The sequence below is a fragment of the Mustela lutreola genome, chromosome 4, assembly GCF_030435805.1.
Source record: "Mustela lutreola isolate mMusLut2 chromosome 4, mMusLut2.pri, whole genome shotgun sequence".
Classification (NCBI taxonomy): Eukaryota; Metazoa; Chordata; class Mammalia; order Carnivora; family Mustelidae; genus Mustela; species Mustela lutreola.
In genome coordinates, this window is record NC_081293.1 from 27929735 (window position 1) to 27947971 (window position 18237).

General features: G+C 47.9%; 2 protein-coding genes across 15 annotated transcripts in view; one reads left to right on the forward strand and one right to left on the reverse strand.

Annotated features, from left to right (window-relative positions):
• SEC31B (SEC31 homolog B, COPII coat complex component) overlaps nt 1–17862 on the forward strand; it is a 40725-nt gene extending 22863 nt beyond the window's left edge. For 11 of the 14 annotated variants that reach the window (XM_059169188.1, XM_059169194.1, XM_059169191.1 and 8 more), the window contains 8 exons: nt 435–596; nt 3451–3628; nt 4062–4376; nt 4621–4679; nt 4977–5123; nt 5418–5537; nt 6003–6074; nt 6307–7455. In XM_059169188.1, the coding sequence (XP_059025171.1) occupies nt 435–596; nt 3451–3628; nt 4062–4376; nt 4621–4679; nt 4977–5123; nt 5418–5537; nt 6003–6074; nt 6307–6486 (1233 nt within the window). In that variant the 3' untranslated portion in view covers nt 6487–7455. Of the gene's footprint in view, nt 1–434; nt 597–3450; nt 3629–4061; nt 4377–4620; nt 4680–4976; nt 5538–6002; nt 6075–6306; nt 7456–8358; nt 10444–17832 lie in introns of those variants that run through there. The other 3 variants (XM_059169189.1, XM_059169195.1, XR_009352491.1) reach the window with 3 other exon arrangements.
• WNT8B (Wnt family member 8B) lies at nt 10443–15322 on the reverse strand. The gene is made up of 5 exons (XM_059172487.1): nt 15308–15322; nt 13979–14117; nt 12982–13107; nt 12102–12244; nt 10443–11893 (listed from the first exon to the last, which is right to left on the reverse strand). Exons 1-5 carry the CDS (start codon nt 15320–15322, stop codon nt 11348–11350), a joined length of 969 nt encoding a protein of 322 aa, XP_059028470.1. The 3' UTR covers nt 10443–11347.
• Nucleotides 17863–18237: the final 375 nt, after the last annotated feature.

Below are 18237 nucleotides of genomic sequence, written 5' to 3' on the forward strand. Positions count from 1 at the left end.
AGGCACTCCGCAGATGCTGAAATTCTAGAATAAATGAGATCTAGTCCCTCAGGAAGTTCACCATCCCTTGGGGGAAATCAGATGTCAGTAACTTACAGTGTTATAACAGAAGCTTATACTAGGTGCTATGAGACTCCAGGAAAGGGGCTGGTTTTGCATAGAGTAGTCATCAAGGAAGGCTTTCCAGTGGTTAAAACAGTTGAGCTGGACCTTCACAGAGAAGCAGCTTCCCAGCAGATGTAGGGCATTCTAGGTAGAAGGAACGCCAAGGAGGGAGGCTTGGCAGGGTTTAGGACCTTTGAGTCATCTAAGGTGGCTGAAATGTAGAGGGTCAACTGAAGTTTGAATGCTATATGGGGCCAGGCTTATAAGAACGGATGTTTACTCATTTTAATTTTAGTTAACACAGTTTTTCATTATTATAACTTTTGTAGGCACCAGTTCAGCAGCTGAGAGATCGACTTTTTCACGCTCAGGGTTCTGGTGTCTTGGGCCAACAGTGTCCTCCTTTCCCCTTCGCTCGGGTTGTGGTGGGAGCTACCCCCCACTCTAAAGCAACATCCTCTTACAGATTGGGATTCCAGCCTTCTCACCAGGTAGGGCCTGGTTTGGTTTGTTCACTCATTTGCTCATTCATTCAAAAATACCTATTTAATGTCTGCCAGGTACCAAACGTGGTTCTAGGCACTTGGAATATATTAGTGAATAAAAATGATGAAAATTCCCAACTTTGTAGAATATAGATTCAGATTTTTTTTTTTTTCCCTTAATAACTGCTTGTCAAACAACTGCTAGGTTCTTAGAACAGAAATGTGGCCTAACCATGATTCATGTCCTTCATTAGCTCATAGTCTCATGGAAAGACAGATATGTAAAAGATTAGTACAGTAAAATTCATAAATGCCGTGATTGGGGTAAGATACGGTACCATGGGATCACACAGAAAAAAGTAACTTAGTCTTTGGGGGAGCAGGAGAAGCTTAGGACTTATTTTAGAATGAGTATGATGTTTGATCTGAGTATTGAAATTTAAGTTATTTAGGCAAAGGAAGGAATAGGTAAAGGTTATTTCAAGCAGTGGGAACAGCATGTAAAAAAGCACTGAAGGGAGTGTAAATAAAGCCCACTTGAGGAACTACTGATATTTCAGTGGGGCTACAAAACAGGTATTTGTTGTAGGGAAGTGAGATTAGATGAAGCTGGAGTAAGAGGTGGGCGATAGAGCAGGAAGGACCTGGAATTCTGTGCTGAAGACCTTAGACTTGACCCTGAAATTGAATGGTCTTCTGCAGGGGAATGATTAGCTATGTGTTTAGGAAGGGCAAGGCTGGAGGCAACTAAAAGGCAATAGCAAGAGATGTGAGGGCATAGAATGACTGACCTAAGGCTAGAGAATGAGGTTAGATTTAAGATACTTAATAAGTAGAATGGACAGAAATCGGTGACGGCTTAGAGGAGTCTGCAAAGTTGGGGGACAGACCCCCCAGGTACCAACCAGTGCCCAGATGGTTAGGGTGCTATTAACTTAGGATACCTGCCTGGATCCTAATACCTGACTGGGGAACAAAATCCAGCAAGATGGTAAATAGAGCTATCAGACAGAAGCTCTGACGGTTCATCCTGTCCCACCTTTAGTTCTCACCCTAATGTTTTTTCTTCTTTCCCCCTGTTTACCTCTCCCTCCTCTTCCTTCTCCTTGTCCCCTCTCTCTCTCTTTCTGTCTCTCTGCCTCTCCCTCTCTCCTTTCTGTTTTGAAATAATTATAGATTCATAGGAAGTTGTAAAGAAATGTACTGGGGGGGGTCTCATGCATCACATTCCCCCACCCCATTTCATGCCAGTGTCCCACACAACCATAGTATAACGTTAAAACCAAGCAACTGATACTAGTACAATCTGTAGATTCAGATCTCATGAGTGTGTGTGTGTAACTATGTAAGAATTTATCTTCTCATCTCTTAAACAGGGTCCTTCACAAAGCAAAAATTGTTAATTTTATAAGGTCCAAGTTATAGTTTTCTTTCTATGGATCACACGTTTTATGTCTTTGCAAGTCTACACTCCCCTAAAGTTTTCCTGTGTTCTTTCTAAAAGTTTTATAGTTTTTGTTTTTCAGTTATGCTATGTTCTGTTTTGAGTTAATTTTTGCATATGGTGTGAAGCTTAGGCCAAGCTCCTTCTTTTCTTGGCCAGTGGATATCCATAATTGAAAAGGCTGTCTTGGGCGCTTGGGTGGCTGAGTGGTTAAGCGTCTGCCTTTGTCTCAGGTCATGATCCCAGGGTCCTGGGATCGAGCCCCACATGGGGCTCCCTGCTTGGCAGGAAGCCTGCTTCTCCCTCTCCCACCCCTCCTGCTTGTATTCCCTCTCATTCTGTCTCTCTCTGTGTCAAATAAATAAATAAAATCTTTAAAGAAAAATAAAGAAAAAAGAATAAGCTGTCTTGGGATGCCTGGGTGGCTCAGTCAGTTAAACATCAGCCTTCAGGGGCACCTGGGTGGCTCAGTGGTTTGGGCTGCTGCCTTCGGCTCGGGTCATGATCTCAGGGTCCTGGGATCAAGCCCCGCATCGGGCTCCCTGCTCCGCAGGAAGCCTGCTTCCCTCTCTCTCTCTCTCTCTCTGCCTGCCTCTCTGCCTACTTGTGATCTCTGTCTGTCAAATAAATAAATAAAATCTTTTACAAAAAAAATAAAAATTAAAAAAAAATTAAAAAAATAAACATCAGCCTTCAACTCAGGCTGTGATCCCAGGGTCCTGGAATGGATTCCCGCATCCAGCTCCTTGCTCAGAAGGGAGCCTGCTTCTCTCTCTGCCTGCTGTTCTCCCTGTGTGTGCACCCGTGCGCACGCTTTCTTTCTCTCTGACACATAAATAAATAAAATCTTTAAAAAAAAAAAAAAAGAAAGAAAAGGCTGTCTGTCCTCCATTGAATTGATTTTGCTCCTTTATTAAAAAATAACTGGGCATATTTGTATGGATTTATTTCTCAGATCTCTGTTCTATTATGTTGATCTGTGTGTCTTCTCTGACAGTACCACTTTTTCTTGAATACTACCTCTATGTAGTAAGTCTTGACATGAGGATGAATAATTCCTCCCACTCTGTTTTTCCTTTTTTTTTTTTTTTTATGATATAATTTATTTGAGAGAGAAAGAGTGAATGAGAGAGAGATAGAACAAGCAGGGGGAGGGGCAGAGGGAGTAGGAGAAGCAGACTCCCCACCAAGCGGGGAGCCAGACACAGGGATCCTGGGACTTCAGGATCATGACCTGACCCAAAGGCAGACGCTTAACAGACCTGAGCCACCCAGATGCCCCTCTTTGTCACTTTCTATAGAGACATAGTTTCTGTTGATTTTTAAGAACTAGCTTTTTGTTCCATATTCTTTATTGTTCTTTTATTTTCAGTTACTTACCCTTCTTTTCCTGCTGACCCTTTTTTCTCTTCACAGGTTCCAACTCCATCTCCAAGGCCAAGGATTTTCACACCTCAGTCATCACTAGTGACACCCTTGATATCTTCCCATCCTGGCCCTTATCAAAGCTCCCAAACACAGAATATCAGTGCCTACAGGGCACCTGAGCTCCAGGCAGCCCAGCCTTTGCCCTTGGCCCCTAGTGTAAGGCCTGGTGAGTGAGTGAGTCAAGATGTATCTGGGCAGAGCACAGAGGATAACAGTTGGCATGGCCAGCATGGATTTGGGGGGCATTATGTCTACTGTATAGTGAGAGAACCTTGGAATTTGTAGTCTGAATCCCTGGTACTATGACTTACTGGCTTTGTATCTGTGGGCAACAGACTTAGCCACTGTTTCTTTTGAAAAGTGAGAATAGCTATTATATTGGTCATTTCAACCCCACAGGATTGTTTTCAGAGTCAAATGAGGAATAGTTAAAAGTACTCTGTAAATGGTTGGTCTCCATACACACATACTCATCTTTCATTATCATTATTAGGGATGTTTGTTTGTATTTTATTGCTGCCTTATTCTTCCCTGATAAGCTCTGAGTCTCTCCCAAATTGAAGTTTGGTGGCAAATGACCTGTTTCTGTTCCTTTTCAGCTTTTTTTGAGCCACCTCTATTAAGTGGGCAAAAAGCCCAAATTTCTAACCCCTTGGGGTTCCCTGGAGCATGGCCTCTTCCTGGTCCACCTCCACCTGTGGTATCCTCAGACGCCATACAGCCTAGCTCTACCTCTCTGGCTGAGACGACTCGACTGTTCCCTCCACTTCCCGTGAGACTCCCAGGTGTCAGTCCTGCAAGCTTCGGGTCCCTAGCCCCTCCTGTCAACTTCTCTACGACACACCCTCCAGGAGGGCCAGGTGCTGCCTGCTCTAGTGCCCTCCCGATCACTGGCCCCTCGACTGCTCACCCAGGTCAGTCTTCTTTCCATGGCTTCTGTCTTCTGGGTCATTGCCTCCTTCCCTTCCCCCCTCCACTACCATCTTTCCTCACAGCAGTGATGTGGGGGCCATTGGGTTGAAGAATGTCAGCTGAGCCTGTCTGGTTTGCAGAGGGAGGTGTGATCGACTCTAGCTCAAATAATTCTGCTGGCCTTCAGGCTGAATTTCCAGGGTTCCTGACTGTGCCCCTAAATATCTCTATCTTTGTGCTGTGCAGGACCTCAAGACTCCTTGAAAAATGCCCCAATGCCCAGGGCAAACCTCCAGAGGAAAAAGGTCAGTTCATGCCACCTACCCCCATACATACACCAATGACCCATATTCTATTTTCTTCCAGAATTCAGCCCGTCTGCTTGTCAGCACACACACTGTCCTGTCCCTTTCCTCACTCTTTCTTCTCCTCTCAGCCAGCTTCTCTTTCCTTCTTGTATGCATGTATCAATCTCCCTGTCTCCTGGTTCCCTACTTGCTACTCTGTTCCCTTGCTCACTCAAAACTTTTGTTGCTCTCTCAAAGCAGGGCCTAGGAAGTCTCTCAGCTTAGACTCATATGCTGTTCTTTCTCTGTGTCTAGTTGTCAGAGAGATTTATGCCCCCAGCACCTATCACTGCTCCAGTGATGAGCCTCACCCCTGAGCCACGAGGGGTCCTTTCCTCACAGCCTTCTGTCCTTGGGATGGGCCATGCTCCCCCAGGAGCTCCAGGAGAATTCAGCCTGCAGGTGAGGGGAACAGTGCATTAACCTTCCTCTTGGAAACTGCAACTCCCCCTGGGTATAGAAAAGCAGAGAGCATGGGAGATGGGTCTCAGGCATCAAGGGGCAGGCAGATTTTGCACTGGGGAACTGGTGTGGGCAGGTCCCAAATGTCCTTACTCCAGAGAAGAGGGAGTACCCCTTTCCCCAACTGTGCTTTAGTGGGAGCAGTGTGACACTGAGTCACGGAGGACTAGTCTGTAGGGAAGCTGTGAGAAGGACAGCTTGCCAGTCTCCCCTGTCTCCCTGCTCCTTCCTCAGCAACTTCAGCAGCGGCCCCCTGAGAAGGTGGAAAGGAAAGAGCTGCCTCCAGAGCATCAGTCCTTGAAGACCAGCTTTGAGAAGCTTCTACAACGCTGTTCCCTGTCTGCCACTGATTTAGTAAGTCTGAGCCTTCCCCACAGTGTCCGCCTCACAGCACTGGCTTGTTCCCAGCATTCCTGAGCTGTAGATCAGTTCCTTGTGTGCCTCTTTTCTCAGGGTCCCTGAGCCGCTGTCTGTGTCTTGTACCTACTAGATATCTCCATGTGGGACAAGAATGGGGGCTCGTCTGGTCTGAGTCTAGCACCTAGGAAGCAGGGCCTAGCAGCACCAAGGCTTAACTCTTGGCAAGGCAGCACGGGGCACCGGAGGGAGGGTGCAGCTAGGAGTAAGGAGACCTGCCGTTCGTGCACTGGCCGTGTCAGCTTACGCAAGTCACTTACCCTCTTTGGGCCTCCATTTCGTCTCCTGTGAAATGAAAGCAGTAGCATGAAGGCCTTCCAGCTCTGACATACTGTGATTCTTTATAGTCCTGTGTAGTGTTAGTCTCGGGGCTGGGGTCAGAATCCATTTCCCTCCCTGCAGAAGACAAAACGGAAGCTGGAAAAGGCAGCCCAACGTCTAGAATGCCTATATGATAAGCTCTGCCAGGGCACAGTAAGTACATTTAGTGATGCTCCTCTGTCCCCTGCCCTACACCGTCAGCTGTGACCAGAGGGACCCCTGTCCTTTTCCATAGGTCTCAGTGACCTGGGTTCCCCACAAAATATACACATAGACCTCTTGCCTGACCCTGGGCTTCAGAACTTAAATCCTCTCTTACTGTTCCACGCTCCCAGGGCAGGGGCTGGGTTGGGCTCCCTTGACCTAAGCGTCCGTCCGCCCACAGCTCTCACCCCATGTCCTGGCTGGGCTTCATGAGGTAGCCCGATGTGTGGATGCGGGAGACTTCGAGCAGGGCCTGGCAGTGCATGCCCAGGTGGTGGCCTGCAGCAGCTTCAGCGAGGTCTCCAGCTTTATGCTCGTCCTGAAGGCCGTCCTCACCATTGCGCAGAAGCTACACATGTAAACCAGGGAGCCTCCCTTGCCAGGAGCTACTTCTGCTGTGACTTAACTTCTCCCTGCAGAAAAGGGGGAATTTTGGAATGGGTTTTCTTTGTTTTCCCCCACCCTCTTCCCTTGCTGCCAGGAATATGATGCAGTGGGCTTGCCTCAAAGCTAGCAGAGTGCCTGCTTTCCACCCCTTTATGCCTGGCCTTCTAGAATCTGCCGAAGGCTCTCAGCCTCTGAGGCAGAGAGAGCCAGTTCTTCCCTTTCCCTGATGCTGGGCTCTGACAGGACCCGGAGCAGGGCATCTTCTCCCCCAGGGGGATTCTGTGTAAGTGTGGCTTCGGAGGGGCTGAGTGGGATCATTACCTCCAAGTCTACCTCTGCTGTACGCATCTTGTGGGGATTTGTTTTCCCCTTCTGTGGGTTATGAGCCTGACCTTACCTTCTCCTTGCCTCTGACTTCATATTTCCGGGTCCTTTAATTTCTGAGCCCCAGAGACTGGGCTAGAATTGACTTGTTGTTCATCTTTTGAACAAGTGATGGACATGGGGGGTGGGTGCTGGGCGGAACCAAGAGGAGGAACTTTGGCCCGTTTTACAAGACCTTCTCTTCTGCCAGTATCATAGAGATGGGCTGGGTTAGGCGGAAAGTAGAAGGCGCACAGCCTTTTGCTGGGAGCTACCCTAGGCTGTGAGACAGGAGCAGAGGGACCACTGCCTGCGGGGACCTGACCTGATTTGACCTGCCCAGACCCTGGCCCAAGGCCCTCGGCCATTCATTCTGTGATTATCAACCCCATTCTGCAACAGGAGCCATATTAACAAAAGACTTTTCTGGCACTGCTCCTCAAGGGTTGGAGGCCCTTCTCCTCAGCCCTCACATGTCTCAGGGCTGCCTTCTCTGGCTGCACTTTTCATGGTTGAACTTTGCATTTGAAGCACTGATGTACTTAGTGGGCAATAAAGCTGCTTTGATTTGGTTTCCTCAGTCATCTCCCAATTATTGTCTCCTCTGGGTCCTATTTTGCCCTGACCTCTCTTCCTATTCTCTTTGTTCCTGCTCCCTGCACCCCAGTAAGGTAGGAGAGAGGCTTGAAGACCCATGGGGAGTCTAGAGAGTTGAAGAAAGGAGGGGGTGCGAGGAGGAGGCCTTGCAGCATCTGTGGCCACTCTGGTGTGTGTGTGTGTGTGTATGTGTCTGTCCGTGCCTGACGTTCAGCTCTAGGGTTTTCCCCACACCACTTCAGGGCTGAGCTCAGCAGCACAAAGGGGCTGGGTGTGAAGCTGGGGGTACTATCTCTAATCCTGTTGTAGATCCCATCATGTCTGTGGGCTAGATGTGTGTGTTTGGAAGGAAGGGATTGTTAGGCAGTATTTGTTTGTAAAGCCACTTGCTCTTCAGATAATACTTGCACTAACTTCTATTGAGGAAGCAGTGTGAGCCCCTGCAAAGTCCTTTCCCAAAGTGTCTTTGAAGCCAAGAGCCCATTGAAGGGAAGAAAGGCAGGGAGAGGGGATTAGTTTGTTCAGCAGCTGTGAATTTCAGTGGGAGGTTGATGAACTCTGAAGTCTTTGTTTAAATTAAAGGGGGGGAGAAAAAAGCCGCTGCTGGAGCGAGAGCCCCACTTGGGGCCCTGAACTAACACAAGGAGAAGTCTGAGCTGCAGGGAGCTGTGTACTGACTGCGGAGACTTTTCCCAAACACTTTCAGGAAAGGTGTTGTGAGAAGAGAAGGGGCGGAGTGGGGGATTAGCATGTGAAATGAAGTTTTCATGGACTCCAGTGGGGGTAGAAGGCTATTTTAATGGCATTTTGTTCTCTTATTTTCTCTCCTTGAGCTCTTTAGAGATATTGTTTTGCTAAGGCAGGCTTTCTTCCCCCTTTTTTCCAGTCTGCGGATTGCCTCTATGGGAGCCAACATAAATATTTCTCCTCCAGGAATGCGGGTTAATTAAAAGGAAATGAATGAGTGGAAGCATCCAATCCAGACCCACAATAGGCGGGTGCCCTGGCCTGCCCTCCCCTCCCACCACCGCCAGCACCACCAGGGCTGAGCACGACCCTGGCTCTGTCTTTGCCCTAACCTGCTGCTAAGGCCAGTTGAAGCTGGGATTCTTTTCAAGAAAAGAAAGCCCTGCCTGTGTGTAGGCCCACAGGCCAGCAACAGGAAGGAGAGTGTCTTGCGCCCCCCCTTCCCCCCACGCCGTGTCCTTGTCACTTCTCAGGATCTCCCTCTGCTTCTCTCTGGTGGAGACGCATGGGCCTTAAAGGGTATGCAAGAGGAAGGAAAGGAGGGTTCCAGGATGTACCCCACAGTAACTTACTAGTTGGCTGAACAAGACAGACCTCTTTTTCAGCATCGGTTTTAATCTATAAAACAAAAGGTTTGACTGGTTGACCTCCAAGGTGTCCTACCAAGCAGCTGTTCTGGACTCATCCATGTTTTGCAAAGGGGAGCACAACCCTGGTGATTGAGCGTAAGAGAGAACTTAAACTCCATGAACGCAAGGAGGTCTCTGTGTTGTTTGTTCACCACTGTATTTGTTCACCCGTGGTTTGCTGACTGACCAGAGGAATGCGTGGATAATGCAAGAGAGGAAAGAAAGCAATACAGATCTGCGTTAGCTCAATAATGTTTTCTTTATAGAACTCAGATGAATCTGCTTATCAATCATATCCATTTGGCAATACAAAACAACAACCTATGAAAGAACTTTCCGGCAGCAATGATGGGTTTCAAGTACCGGCCTGGGATTATCAAATATGAAGCACAATAATTGTCCTGCTTTCATGCTGAGAGACTTGGAGAATGCAGTTTTCCCTTACAGCCCCGTTCCTTTATATTTTCTAGCGGCCTTGCCAGATTTTCTTATGGTACACTATCAAGTAATTCTGCCAAGTAGGACAGCCAGGTTAGCATATGCTGCTACTTGATTAGGGAAGAAGGACAAGTTGGGAGATTCACGAGGCCCAGATCAAAGCTGAGGGAAGGAGCAAAAAAAGGCTTTTGCTGATAGAGCTGGAAATGAAGCCTTAGGAGATCCTGAAGGGAAGTGTGTCCCCCATGGGGAAGGGCAGGCAGCCTCTCCCCTCAGTAAGTGTTAGTTGACCAGAGGATGTACAGGGATGAGGCTAGGGGTTTGGAGTCTGACCTGGCCACTGTCCCAGTTTGGAATAGACAAGGAGCCTTTCCACTCTCCTGGGTTGGCCTCGAAAGCCTTAGCCCATTACCTACTTGGAGCCACATCTCTGTGCCCTTTCCTACTCTGGGAGGTAGGATGAGGTGGGCTGGCATCTGACCAGTTCTAAAGAGCTGTCCCGTGTCCAGACCCATGACCAGCTTAGGAGGAGGGAGACGGCTGGGAAGCTCCGTGGGCTACAGAGAATCTGTCAGGGATTGACTCTTCCCTTTCCAGAGCCCTCTTTCAGAAGCAAGTTCCTGCTGTACTGCTTTTCTCTCAAGCAGCGAGCTCACAAGCAGTGAGCTCTTAGCTTCTGAGTGAATGTACTGAGGGAAGGTTTGTGTGAATGATTCACTAATTGTTGGCAGGCTAGCCTCAGTCAGCCCAGCGTTAACTACGTAGGCCATCGAGAAAGTGAGGCTTGAGGGAGGATAGTGTTCTAGCAACGCGGGGAAGGAAGAGAGGGCCTAGAAGTTCTGTCTTCCACCCACCCTCCCCAATGTCCCCAAGAATAAGTTCAATACCTAGACAAGAAGGCACATATCACAGGGACTTCAATAAATTAAAGTTCAAGGTGCTGAGCTTCCAACTGGAAAGTTTCATCACAGAAAGTTTACCTATTGAAGGCAAATATCCAATGCCCTGAATCCTGCCTATTTGAGATCCAGGTTTGCGAAAAGGAAAGGTCCCAGCTTCTCCTTCCTCATGACCTGCTTTTAGAGGTACAGAGTGGGGTCTGAATGGGAAATGTTCTTTATTTCATTCAGTCTTGGCTCAGAGAAACAAGGATCCTTTGAGGAAGGAGGAGAGGTAAAGTCGGTTGCTAGGAAGGAATAGGTTAGGAGCAGGGAGAAGTTTCAGGGGCAGGGAGTAGCTGGTCGTCTGCCCTTACATAGTTCCCAGACATTGTGGGTATGCCTGGGGCACCTCGGGTGATTGTCTGAAGGTCACTAGGTCATGGCCTGACGGGTGGAGTCAATATCACATGGTTGAGTAGTACCCTTGGTTTCCAGCAAGTCACCCTGCTAGGGTTCCCATTTCTTCCATCCTCAGGCCCTGCCTTTGGGAAACAAGCCCCAAACACATGCTTTTTCCAGGGTCAGTTTTGTCAGTTTTTCTTCAGGGAACGGGAACAAGAGAAAGCATTAGAGATTGCTGGGGTGTCTGCCAGCGGTTAGCAGGGAATCAGAAGCACGGAAGGAGCTCTGAAGAAAGAAAAGATGTGGCTGTGGTAGAGACCTGGCAGCAGAAGAATAGGGGGAGGGGTGCAAGAAAATGGGTGAAAGGGAAAAGCATGGCTTTCCCGGGCCAGGCCCTGTGAATCTGGGCTGTGCTCTTCCACAGGCTCCATCAGCCAGGCCAGGCCAGGCCTTAGGGCAGCAGGGAAGGGGAGGAGACGTGCCTGTTCTCACCCTAGTCCAGGGAAGATCAGGAGCTCAAAATCTCAGGACTGGGAGTTCTCACACCTAAGTGTGGCGGGTGAGGATGATGGGGACAGAGTTGGAGGAGAGCACAGAAGAATTGGGGGAAAGGGTGGGATAAAGGGTTGGAAACTGGAGAGATGGTGGTGTCTCTCGCTCCTGGGATCCCTGGGCAGGGGGATGCTGGGGCGGGGGCATTCCCTAGGTTCCTCTATCACTGGGGTCTCTCTAAAAGAAGCCTAGGACAGAAGGGGAAAGGAGGGGGCCAAGGAGCCCCTCAGGGTTTTCGCCCGGGTTTGTGCGCGGCGCCCCCCCGCGGCCGTGCGGCGCGGCTGCAGAAGTATTTGGTGACCCGGCGGCGGCACTGCTCGCAGCGGACCGCGCAGCACCAGTGGAACTTGCAGTTGCAGCTGGACACGGTCTCGGCGCGGCGCTCCTCCACCGCCAGCCCGCAGTCCCCGCAGAGCCGGCGGCAGCTGCGGCGCTCCCAGCGGCCCAGGGCCCGTCCGCGCCGCAGGCACTCTCGGCCTTCTGTCCCCAGCAGCCCCAGCGTCTTGTTCTCCAGGCAGTAGTCCGGAGAGTCCTCCAAGTGCACCAGCTCCCGCGTGGAGATGGAGCGGAAGGTGTCGGCGATGGCGCCTCGGCCGGCGGCACTGTTGCCGGCCCCCTGCAGCAGGTCCACCTTGAGAGCCGCGTGGTACTTCTCCTTCAGGTGCGCGCCCACCTCGCGGAACTCGGGCAGCTGCAGCCAGCAGGTCTGCGTGGTGCAGCTGCCGGACACTCCGTGGCACTTACACGTGCGTTTCATGGTGCCCTTCACTGCCTGGGGAGAGAGCTAGGAGTGAGCTGGCCAGGGAGTAAGCGGCGGGGGAGTTGGCCGCTGGGGGATTGCGAGGCTGCTAGCTAGTCCATGTAGCTGGCGGGCTTGGACCCTCGCTTTTCCAATCTGTTTAATGAACTGAAGAGGGGTCCGCACCTAGGGCTGGTGGGGGTGGAGCCAGCTGCCTCACCCCAGGGGCTGTAGGACTCACCTTGCGGCCAGCCTCGTTGTTGTGCAGGTTCATGGCTGCCCGAGCATCCTGTCCTGTCTCTAGGGCATCCACAAACTGCTTGGATATTGCCTCTCCGAAGCCCACGTTGTCACTGCAGCCTCCCCACAGCCAGCCTTGGCCCCCTGGAAGGGTACGAGGGGAGGAAAGGTCGTTGAGCAGGCAAGCATGAGCTCCTGGGCTACTGTTTCTAACTGCGTTTGGCGTTGGGCAAGTATCCTCTCCAGATCAGTTTCATCCTAGATTTGTTTAGGCCTCATTTCCGCTTCCACTTCCAGCCTCAGCCAGTTCCCTGCTCTGGGCTCCATGACCTAAGTCCTTGAGGAGTGGATTCTCTGCAAGGCGCCTGCGGCTTGGCCCTCTACACGCAGTCTCTGGTCTTTGGGCAGAGTGTGTTCGTGCCTGGTGAGCGATTGACAATGGCCCGAAAAAGGAGAGGAAAGCACCAGCTTGGGGGGCAGGGGCACAATAGAAATAATATGGATCAACCAAGTTGAAAGTTGAATTGGAGGTCAGAGAGGATTCCAGAGGACAGCAGAGGTAAAGCGTAGAAAGGAAATGGGTAGGCATGTCCCCCAATACGGGGACATGGAATGATGTTCCTTCTGTTCTGAGAGAGTAGCAGGATTGAATCCACAGGGAGTGTTCCTTGGTTGTGTAAACTAAGGAAACCCCCCACTTGGAGAAGGAGGGCCCCGAGCTACATTGAGCCTGGTTTGTCACTTCTAGGGTTTTGGCTTAAACTGGGAGGCCCTGATTTCCCCAGATTTAGAAGAATACCACTGTCCTCCCACCAAACTACCCACCGAACTTTTCTTGACTTCACTGGCCTGCCCTGGCCACCCACCGTACCTCTACTCACCCAGCTGCCCGTTGCGGGAGTCGTCACAGCCGCAGTTGTCAAAGTCGCCGAGGCTGCAGTTCCTAGTCAGAGTGTACATGACCCCAGCAGAGCTGATGGCGTGTACAAATGCTGTCTCCCGGTTAGCTGGCAGGAACAGAAATGGGGGAGTCAGAGCAGGGGGTTACAACTCAGAGAGTGCCAGTCGTGCTGTCTCCCTTGAGTGCCATCACTGTGCTCTCGTCCGCAGCTCCAACCTGTTTCCCCACCTTTACAATGTACCTTACTCTCTTCCACGGTCTGCTTCAGCCTCCGTCTGAGCGCTATGCTTCTCCCCTCCCATCTTTTCAGGTCACACATTATGACTAGGTGGCTAGATGACTGTTGACCTATAGGATTCTTAAGGATTTAGGTGGCAAAGAGCCAGAGGAAGAAATGGGGAAGGAGATGAATCTGAAGACCAGGCTGTAAAGAACTCATGCCCTTTCCTTCCTGAAATACTGAAGTCTAAGAGGCATGGGCCAGCTAGTCCTGGAAGAAACCTCGCTTAGCAGCTATTTCATTGACTGGTCTGGCCACTCTTTATCTTCTTGGGAATCTGGTGTCCAAGTTAGTCCCCACTTATCCTGTACCTCTCTGCTGAGCTGCTGAAAGAAGGGGCTAAGTGGCATGAAGAATTAATACTCCTGCCTACCTCCTGATGCTCTTTATAGTGTGAGGAAGCCCTTAGCCAACTGGGAGGCCAAGGATGTTATAGACTAGGGGTGAGGCAAGGTCTATGCATTGAGCAGTGAGGGTGTTGTGAAGAGAGAGAGAGAGAAAAAAAAAAAAAAGCTTTATAAGAAGGAGGAGATGGAAAAGGGACAGAGAAAAGATCCCAGAGACAGGATCACCTGAGAATAGAGACCAGGTGAGGCCTAGGATGCTGATGTAGAAGCAGCAGGAGGCCATCCCTGAAGAACAGGGCTCTAACTTATGGCCAGGGAGTCAAGGGAGCTGTGGCCGAGGCTTTCCTTACCACTGCGAAGGCCACTATGGCTGGACAGCTGCAGGGCTCTCTCGGGGCAGTTCCATCGGTCCCAGGCAAACTGATACTTGCATTCTTCAATACCACTCTGGGCACCAGCTGCAACACTGCTGGAATAGATCAGGTAGGCCTACAGAAACACAAGGGTCAAAATTCAGACTCCCAGCTGAACTTGGGAGGCATTTGCACTGAAATGGCCATGCAGCTCTTTTCCTGCCCACTCTCTTCTCCTTCTAAAATAATGACAGGGACGCCTGGGTGGCTCAATCGGTATAACATCTACCTTTGGCTCAGGTCATGATCCCAGGGTCCTGGGAATGAGTTCAGCTCCTTGCTCAGTGAGGACCCTGCTTCTCCTTCTCCCTCTGCCTGCTGCTCCCCCTGCTTGTGCTCTCTCTCTGACAAATAAATAAAATCTTTTTTAAAAAATAAAATAATGACAGAGTAAGCATTTAAATTAAATATGCTATTCCATTTAACATCACAAATAACCTTGTGAAATAGGTACTATTTTTATAGCTTAGGAACCTGAGGCCCAGAAAGGTGAAGTAAAGCAGTTTGTTCAAGGTCCCACAGCTAGCATGGTAACAGTAGGAATGAAATTCAATGTTACCAGATCTAGACCTCACTAGCCTTTTTTTTTTTTTTTTTTAAGATTTTATTGATTTGACAGAGAGACCATGGGAGAGAAAACACAAGCAGGGGGAGGGGCAGAGGGAGAAACAGGCTTCCTGTTGAGTAGGGAGCCCCATGTGGGACTCAGTCCCAGGACCCTGGGATCATGACCTAAACCAGAGGCAGACACTTAACAACTGAGCCACCCAGGTGCCCCTAGACCTCGCTAGCCTTTGTTCACTATACTATTCTGCCTCTCCAAAATGAGTCCAAATTACATAATTCATGAATTTTCGGCTGTTCTCATCCCATTACTGTCTTAGAAAAGAACATTTGGCAGCTGGAACTGTCCTTAGAGATCATGGAGTACAAAGTCAGCATTTTAAAGATGGAGAGCTGTGTCCTACCACTGCACTGAGAAGGATGTGTGGCTGCAACCTGACACTGGGAAAGGCCATTGACTTTTGTGGTTCTGGAACTTCTGGCCATAAATTCAGAATCAGTTCTCCTGAGTTCTTGCTTTGGTCTTGACAGTAGTTTGCTGTGTTCTTTTGGGTGCATCCCTAACCCTCTCTATGCCACGTCTTTGCTTCTGTAATATACACAGCTAATACAAAATGTGGATATCATGAAAAGAAATTGACGTGTATAGTCTTCACTTAAAATCAGTGAAATCCAAATAAATCAAAGGCCATTCTTTCTTACCTTTGGACCCGTCATCAGGAAATTGTTCACTGACCTAGAAGAGACAAAAACCACAGAGCATAATGGGGATATACCAACTCATTTCTGTTGCCAAGCATTATAGGGATTACCTCAGCAAACATAATTGATAGGAAGAAATGAAAATGGTTTTTCCTAGGAAAAATTATGCAGAAGGGAGCTATTAAAGATAAATTTATCTAATAGAATATGCACAAAAGGAGCTAACATCAGGGCGCCTAGATGTCTCAGTCAGTTAAACATCTGACTTTTGATCTCAGCTCAGGTTCTGATCGCAGCATTGTGGTTTCAGTCCCTGTCCCTGCACTAGGCTCCATGCTGGGTGTGGAAGCTGCTTAAAAAGAAGAAGAAGAAGAAGGAGAAGGAGAAGAAAAGAAGAAGAAGAAGAAGAGCTAACATACTTTCTTTTGATTTTTAAAACGTCAAATAACAAAAATGTTGCAAGTAATATTTGATTATTATTTGAAGAAGAAGAAGAAAAAGAGCTAACATACTTTCTTTTGATTTTTAAAACGTCAAATAACAAAAATGTTGCAAGTAATATTTGATTATTATTTTTGCCATGGAGTGGGAAGAGAGAGCTTGAACTTAGTACTGTGTACCAGCACTCTACTGTGAGTATTTTACATGCCGATCTTGTTAAATTCTTACTGTATTGGCCGTTAATGTTCCTATTTTTTAAATAGAGAATATGAGACACAAAAAAGGTAAATATCTTGTTCAGTCTCACCCATCTAATAAGTGATTAAAGCAGGATTAAATCCAAGGCCATCAGACTCCATAGGACTCTGAGAAGGATAGTTCTCTAATCAGAAAGAAGTAAATAGGGGAGCCTGGGTGGCTCATTTGGTTAAGTGTCTGCTTCAGCTCAGGTCACAATCCCAATGTCCTGGGATCAAGCCCCACACTGGGCTCCCTGCTAAGCAGGGAGGCTGCTTCTCCCTGTCCCTCTGCCTGCCATTCCCTCTGCTTGCACACGCACTCTCTCTCTCTCAATAAAATCTTAAAAAAAGAAAGAAAGAAGTAATAGAGTGTCTTTCTAGGAACTGAGTCATAATTAAATTCCAAAAATAAATAATCTGACTCTGGAAAGTAGTTTGGCCATTTCTTTCAAAACCGAAATAAATGGACTTGCCATTCATCTTAGCAGTTCTGCTCTTGGGTAGTTAGCCCAGAGAAATGAAGATTTGTCTTTGCTCAGGAACTTGTACATGGATGTATATGGATGATACTCCAAAACTGGAAGCTATTCAAATACCTTTCCCAGGGTAAGTGGATAAAATAACTGTGGTTCATCCATGCCACAGAGCATTACTGGGTGGTAAAAGGAATAAACTAATTGATACCTTCAATAACACGGATGATCAAAGTGATCAAAGCCAATCTCAAAATGATACATACATTGGGGCATCTGATTGGCTCTGTTGGTTAAGCATCTGACTTGATTTCTGCTCCGGTCACAATCTCAAGGTCGTGAGACAGAGCCCCGTATCAGGCTCCCCGCTGGGCATGGAGCCTGCTTAGGATTCTCTCTCTTCCTCTACTCCACTCATGTTCTATCTTCATGATTTCTACATACTTCATGATTTCACTTATGCAACAATCATGAAATAGGTAATCATAGAGCTGGAGAATAGATTAGTGATTTTCAGGGGTTTGGGATTGGGGATGGATGTGGCTACAACGGGGTAACACTGGAGAGTCTTGCTCTGGCTCATAGAGGCGATCTTTATGTTAGTCATAATTTGCAAAGGCTTTTGGACATTACCAGGCCAGATAGAGGCTAGTTCCCATTCAGAGGATAGACAGTATCAGGAAAGAAAACAGCAACAAAACAAAAATCAAGTCGTAGAGAAAAGAGAAAGCTTTGCCATGAGCCTGGGTTGTGAGAGGATACTAATTTGGGATCACAGAGAGCCATGGTGGGGGATAGTAGAGGATTCTTTACTCAAGATCCTACAATATGGAAAAAAAAAAAAAAGATCCTACAATATGTAAAGATCTGTATGATGAGCTGTTTGAGCCAAAATGATTAATCAGTTAGATTTAATTGAACACCTGCCATGGGACAAGACTGTAGGCTTTGTGTGGACATTTCCATTAATTAATGTTTGTCAACCCCAGAGTTATTAGCAGACATATGTGAACCATGGCTGGCTTCCTCATATCCAGACCATCCAATATTAAGAAAAGACTCGGGATTGTTAGCTAGACTTCTTGTAATGGTCATTTTGCAGTATGTACATATATGAAATCATCCTGTTGTATACTTGAAACTAATATAATGTTATGTGTTGACTATATCTCAATTTAAAAAAAGGTAGTGTGTCCTTGTGAACACCAAAGGAGGATGATCTTGTTCTTAATTAATGAAACAATGGCAAGATATTTTATTGGGGAGTAAAATACAATATGGATTACAGATAGCATAGTTAGTGTGTGATGTTAGAAAGTGCAAAGAGAGCGAAAAAGGAAGGAATTTAAGTGTTTTTATGGATATTTCCCAGGGACAATTATGTGATTGGAGGCAAGATGCTAATAAACAGTAGAAGATCCAAAATTTGTTTACCAAGCGGAGACAGCTCTATAGAACACGGTATAATCACCATGCTCCTAGACGAAGTACAAGCTTCCCATACCCCATATGGACTGTTGCTGAAGATACCACCCAGATGGAATGTCATTCAGAAGGTTTGTGCCTTACCCTCCTAACAATTCTCAGACCTTTTCTTGAACTCCAGACTTGCATGTTCCACTTCAGTGTTTAATGGGCATCTCAAACTTAATCCATCCAAAATTTAACTCCTGATCTTTGCTGCCATCATCCCAAACCTGCTCCTTCTGTAGTCTTACCCACTGGAGTAAAGGACACTTCCTCCTCTAGTTGTCAGACAAAAATCTTGTAATCATCT